This window comes from Mus caroli, unplaced genomic scaffold, assembly GCF_978045245.1.
Source record: "Mus caroli unplaced genomic scaffold, Mus_caroli_1 scaffold_4, whole genome shotgun sequence".
Classification (NCBI taxonomy): Eukaryota; Metazoa; Chordata; class Mammalia; order Rodentia; family Muridae; genus Mus; species Mus caroli.
This window is the reverse complement of record NW_028227259.1, coordinates 125871862-125877900: the sequence shown is the minus strand read 5'-3', so window position 1 is coordinate 125877900 and position 6039 is coordinate 125871862. Positions and strand designations below refer to the sequence as shown.

Below are 6039 nucleotides of genomic sequence, written 5' to 3'. Positions count from 1 at the left end.
GGGCGCGCATGCGCTCTCGGCAGCCGCTTCTGCCCCCTTGGCTGACCGTCTGGACAGGGTCCGAGGAGCGTGCGCAGTGCACCCAAAGACGTCTGGCTTCTGTTTTGCGTTTGACCCCTCTCTGTGTTTGTCCTCCCTAGTTTTCCCGCAGGGCACACCGAGACTCTATGGATCCGCAGAGACTCTGAGGCTTCCTGGGTCTTCGACCTCAGGGTTGTAACTTTCTGCAGGTATGGCTAGGGGCTGGTTAGGAGCACAATGACTTCACAGATAATCCACTGAGAGCCGAGCACTGCGGGGCTGCGTGGGATGATGATTTTTGCGGACACAGAAAACAGCCCCAGACAGGACAAGCTTCGGCACTCGTGTGATCCTGAGCTAGTTATTGCATAACCACTCGGTTGTGTGATACAAAACGCTGTGTAAGAGACAGGGATACGCTGGGAAGCCTATATAGGTCATGGTTAAATTTGGTTTTGTGGTTTGGTTGTGTTTGGTTTTGTTTTATTTTTTGTTTGTTTTTGTTGTTTTCTTCTCCCAGTCAGAGTTTCTCCAAGTACACCTAGCTGTCCTAGAACTCATTCTGTAGATCAGGCTGTCCTCGAACTCAGAGATCTGCCTGCCTAAGCCTCTGGAATTGTGGGATACAGCCCTGCCCCACCACCATCTGGCCATTGTTTAGTTGTTTTGAGGTTTTGAGTTTTTCTGAGACAAGGTCTGGAGTAGCCCAAGATACTGAGAACCCTATATATTGGAGAAAAGGTAATCTGTGTTCTCTACGTATTGGAATCAGATGTCCTTGAACTTCTGACCCTCCTGCCTTTTCCACCTCATCAATGCCAGAGTTACTTACAGGCTTCTGCTGAAGGCTTTGTGCTTCACAGGATGGCAGGATAGAACTAACTCAAGATTGTCCTCTGTGCAGGTGTTATAGTGAGCACACACACTGAGGAATGCACTTAAGTGATAGAATGCTTGGGGTATAGGCTCTGGGTTCAGTGTCTAGAATACACACACACAATACACACGATATAATCAAAACAATGTTCAGGACACACACACATAAGAGAAGGAAAGAAAGAAAAGAAGGAAAAAAGAAAGAAAGAGAGAAAGAAAGAAAGAGAAAGAAAGGAAGAAAGGCCAGGTAAGATTAGTGCATATATGGAGAAAAAATATGACATGTCAGGATGGACAATATTGTATACATTGTGTAAGAGGTTTGGGAGAGGCCATATATACAAATGGTACCTGTAACAGGAACATACAATATATAGAGGTGTTTATACTATTTTCTATGTAATATGTCTTACAGCCTCTTAATGCCAAGATTTCCCAACTTTTGCTCAAATTTCACTTTCTATAACCCTTTTGGGGTGCATGTATGTGTGTCTGTGAACCATAGACCTTAGTAGTATGATCACCTGGTGATGACCACCAAAAAAAGCGTAGATATCACCAAATCATACCCCTTGTGGAGAAAAATGGGCATATATGAAAGTGCACAAGCCATCCACACAGTGTAGATCATCTGACTGTGTCAGACATTAGTTTATGGTGCTGAGGTTGACCTAGAGTCTTCATCATGCTAAGCACAAGCCATTCTGCTGAGGCACACCCCCAAGTCAAGTGTTAGATAACTCTAAGTAGTGTGACACACACTAACGTGATAGTTCTACATTCTGTACTTTAGGCAATGGAAACCTGCCCCCACCTTTGCAATAGGTACTGTAATTGTCCCCATTTTACAGAGGAAGAAGCTGAGGCTCAGAGAGGCTAACATATCGAGGACCTCACTGTCAGTGGAAAGCAGAATCAGATTTGGAAACCAGTCAAACACAAGATCCCTGTGTCTTTACAACACCATGTCAGTAATATAAAACTATACACCGTGTGGTCGTTTATGAAATATGATTGAGGCAGGAAGCCTACATTAGTCTAACCTCATTCTGATTGACAAGGAGAAAACAAAGATGCACTGTGGTATAGAAGATGCCAGTGCCAGGAAACTAGCATTGCTAATCAGGAGGGGACAAGGAGTCACAGCTCTTCCTGGATGTCAGCCACTCAAACGTGTCCCTAGCTCTTCCCTCCCTGTACCCTCTCTCCCTTTCTTTGCTGGCTAGCCTGGGCTAGCTTGAACATTCAAGGCTGCCCTGCCTCTGCCTCTGCCTCTGCCTCCCATGTGCTAGGGATTCAGCCATGTATCCTCAGGACTCCATGCTATTTTCTTTTGTTTGTTTGTTTGTTTGTTTGTTTGTTTGTTTGTTTGTTTTTCGAGACAGGGTTTCTCTATATAGCCCTGGCTGTCCTGGAACTCACTTTGTAGACCAGGCTGGCCTCGAACTTAGAAATCCTCCTGCCTTTGCCTCCTGAGTGCCCATGCTATTTTCTGATCTATCCAGTTTCTCATCCTTCAGGTCATTTAGCCTGAGGAGCTGTTCTGACTCTAGCACCAAACCCCAAGGGATGACTGTCTAAAAGACAACACAATCCTTGTCTTGTGGGGCTTACCATAGAAGCAGTTAGGAGAACTGTTAATGTTTGTAGAGGTTAAATACTCCACGACAGTTATGAAAAAGGGACATTGGGGGTGGGAGCCCACCACAAAAATGCCACAGTCAGCATGGGGAAAAGAAATAAAATCTACAGAGAAGAGGGCAAGGCTGAGGTGTAACAGTGAGTAGAAATTAACCAGCCAGATGAAGCAGGGGAACAGGCTCTGGTCTGGCAGCACAGCATGTGCCAAGGCCTGGAGAGAAGCAGGACAGAGTGCTTGCCTAGTGTGCACAAAGGCCAGATTCCCAAGGGATACACAACACAGAAGTGGCAGCATAAGCCTGGAACCTCTGCCTCCACATCAGGGTGTTGTCCTTCATAGACTTCGGCCTCAGCATGGAAAGACGAAAATTGAAAGAGGCTCATGAGTCTGGAGTTTGGGGTTTGTTTTGTTTTGTTTTGTTTTTAACTACAAAATGCAGCCAGATTTTGATGAATTGGTACATCTTGAGATTTTCATGGTTTACTATTTTGTTAGTTGGGCACAACAGTCCATATGTCCCTCCCATGCCAGCTATGTAAGGAGACTAAGGCAGGAGGATTGCCTGGACCCAAGCACCTGAGACAGGTTGGGCTACAGAGCAAGATTTTTTTTTTTTTTCTCAAGAATAAAAGAGAGAAAAGACGAAAGGTTCCCTTTTTAGGTCTTGGTTTTGCTTGCTAGTCAGTTTCTGTGTCTATTCAGAGTTTGTTTCTGTGTCTGAGATAGGGTCTTATGTAGCCCTGGCCTGGAGACACTGAGACCCCCCCCGCCCCCCGCCTCTGTCTCCCTGGTGCTGAGATTATAGGTGTGGCCCTGCAAACCCCAATAAAAGCCTACTTTCTCATTGTTGAATAAGAGGGCCTCCAGAGTTAGGAATCCAGACCTCTTGGTGTTCTAGCAATGGGGTCCAGAGACAGTTTACCTCTCAGGGCTCTGGACCCAGTCAGTGGATTGATCTCACGACAGATTTGTATTGAGATATCTTTGTTGGGAGCTGTTGCATCCTGAGAGGTGCAGACCAGCTAGAGGAAGCAAGTCACTGGTGTGTGTCCTGGGGTCCTGCCCTGGCCATTTCCTATGTTCCCTCTCTGCTTCCTGCTTGGCCATGAAGTACAAACCTCTTTTTTTGTCATGATGCTCTGGCCAAGTGCATGGAGCTGCATGCACAGCCACGAAATAAGCTCTCTGAAACTGTGCCCCAGAACAAATCCTTCCCTTGTGCTACTCTGTCAGGGAGTGGGTCACAGCAATGAAAAGGGTTACTAACACACAGGTTCTTTAAGTTTTCCAGGTCAGCTAGTATCTCCTGCAGTTGGACTGTCACACACTGTTTCCAGTGAAGGTTTTTTTTTTTTTTTTTTTTTTTTTTTTTTTGGTTTTTCGAGACAGGGTTTCTCTGTGTAGCCTTGGCTGTCCTGGCACTCACTTTGTAGACCAGGCTGGCCTCGAACTCAGAAATTCGCCTGCCTCTGCCTCCCGAGTGCTGGGATTAAAGGCGTGCACCACCACGCCCGGCTCCAGTGAAGGTTTTAAATGGGGATAAGACAGGCTGGTGGTGCAGGACTTTAATCCTAGCACTTGGGAGGCAGAGGCAGGTTGATCTCTGAGTTTGAGGCCAGCCTGGTCTATAGGGTGAGTTCCAAGACAGCCAAGGCTACATGAATAAACCCTGTGTCAAAAACAAAACAAAAACAAACTAACCACGAAAACAAAATGGGGTTAAGATGTGGTCACATCTGTGGCTTTGAAGGATTTCTCTGGCTGATGAGGGAGGAAGGAGGAAAGAGCAGGGAGCCACCAGGGTCCCTGAAGAGACATCTGCAGTGAGAGAAGAAGGCAGGAGATTGGGGTCTCAGGAGCAAGCACAGACAGATTTGGGACTGAGGAAAGTCAGGGCTCAACCCCCCTTTTCCGTGGTTATAGCAGTTGAGGGTGAAGGCCCCTTGTGAACAGTCATTGAAGCCAGCTGTGGGTGGGGCTTGAGCGTTGGTTGGACCTTAGCCGGGAGCTGTGGGTGGCAGCCAGCTCAGGGATACCCTACCCTAACTTAACCCCAACCCTGGACAGAAGCTGTGGCTCAGGCTGCCCTGAACCTTCTCCCCACACAGCCTCCATCTCACCATGTGGGTAAGAAGACTTTTCCAGCCTTCCTCTCTGCACTGGGCATGGAGGACCACGGCCCTGAACCATCCCCTGGGCAGGCATCAGGGAGTCCTCCGCTGGTCACATTCTGGAGGCCGAAGCTACAGAGCAGTCATTTTTGACATGGGCGGAGTTCTCGTGCCTTCTCCAGGGACAGTGGCTGAGGGTAAGCTCCTTATTCTTTTTAACTCTTAGGAAGTGGGAGTGGGAAAATGGAGACAGATAGGCCTGAGGGTCAAATTCTAAGCCCCACTTAAGGGCAGTGTTTGAGGAAAATTATTCAGCTGCCCAGAGTCAGGTTTGCTTGTCAGTAAATTAGGCTAATAATGGACCCTCCCTCCTGGGATTTGGGGGGAGAGTTAAAGGAAATGACTTATGCAAATCGGGTAGATCCATTGGTAGCAGGCATGAAGCCCTGGGTTCAGTCCTTAGCACCTCAGAAGCCAGGTGTGGCATTTGGTGGTTGAAGCAGGAGGATCAGGTGTTCTGGGTCATCCTCAGCTAAACAGTAAGTTCAAGGATAGCCTGAGCTAGATGAAACTTCGTCTATAAACAAATAGAAACATAAGGAACTTTGTCTTCCACCCGGGTATCATGACATGTGCTGTCATGTTCTGCCAAGCCAGTGACCTGAAGTCTCCATCACTGAGTAAATCTTTCCTCCTTTAAAAACAACTAAACAATGAACTGGAGATATGGCTCAGTGGTTAAGAGCACTGACTGTTCTTCCAGAGGATCTAAGTTCAATTCCTAGCAACCACATGGTAGAAGAGGGCAGGAGGCTGGGAGGAGCCCAAGGTGACACAGCCTCTTCCCCAGCTGTGTCCCACAGACCTGGGTCTGAGTGCCAGGAAAGAAACTTCTTTGTTGCCGTCCCGTCCTTGCCCCTTCCCATTGCCGTCCATGATAAACTCCATGAGCAAGGGCAGCGTGGGAGGAGAGTCATCTTTACTTGAGTTCTACACCCTAGGCAGACTTTATCATGGAGGGAAATCAGGGTAGGGATTCCAGGTGGGAACCTGGGGGCAGGAACAGAAGCAGGGGCCATGGAGGACTGGTGCTTGTTGGCTTCCTTCTCGCTATGGCTTGCCCACCCTGCTTTCCGATATAGCCCAGGACCACCAGCCACAAGTAGCATCACTCACATAGACCAGGCCCTCCCCATCGATCACTAGTTGAGAAGTGCCCCACAGTCTGGCCTACAGAAAAGTCTGGAGGAGGGATTTTCTCAAGTGAGGTTCTCCCTTCCCAGATGACCCTAGTTTGTGTTAAACTGACAAACAAACAAACAAACAAAAAACAAAACCCTAACCAACACAAGTCCCTAGTTTATCATTTCTAAGCTTTATAAGTTAACT

The 6039-nt window shown here is 47.6% G+C and overlaps 1 protein-coding gene across 3 annotated transcripts in view; it reads left to right on the top strand.

The window, feature by feature from the left end:
- Nucleotides 1–18: 18 nt before the first annotated feature.
- The window catches only part of LOC110294356 (acyl-CoA dehydrogenase family member 10), a 40442-nt gene continuing 34421 nt past the window's right edge, over nt 19–6039 (top strand). For 2 of the 3 annotated variants that reach the window (XM_085837114.1, XM_085837113.1), the window contains exons 1-2: nt 20–230; nt 4648–4847. In XM_085837114.1, coding sequence (XP_085693240.1) covers nt 4661–4847 — 187 coding nt within the window. In that variant the 5' untranslated portion in view covers nt 20–230; nt 4648–4660. Of the gene's footprint in view, nt 231–4647; nt 4848–6039 lie in introns of all 3 variants that reach the window. The other variant, XM_085837116.1, reaches the window with a different exon arrangement.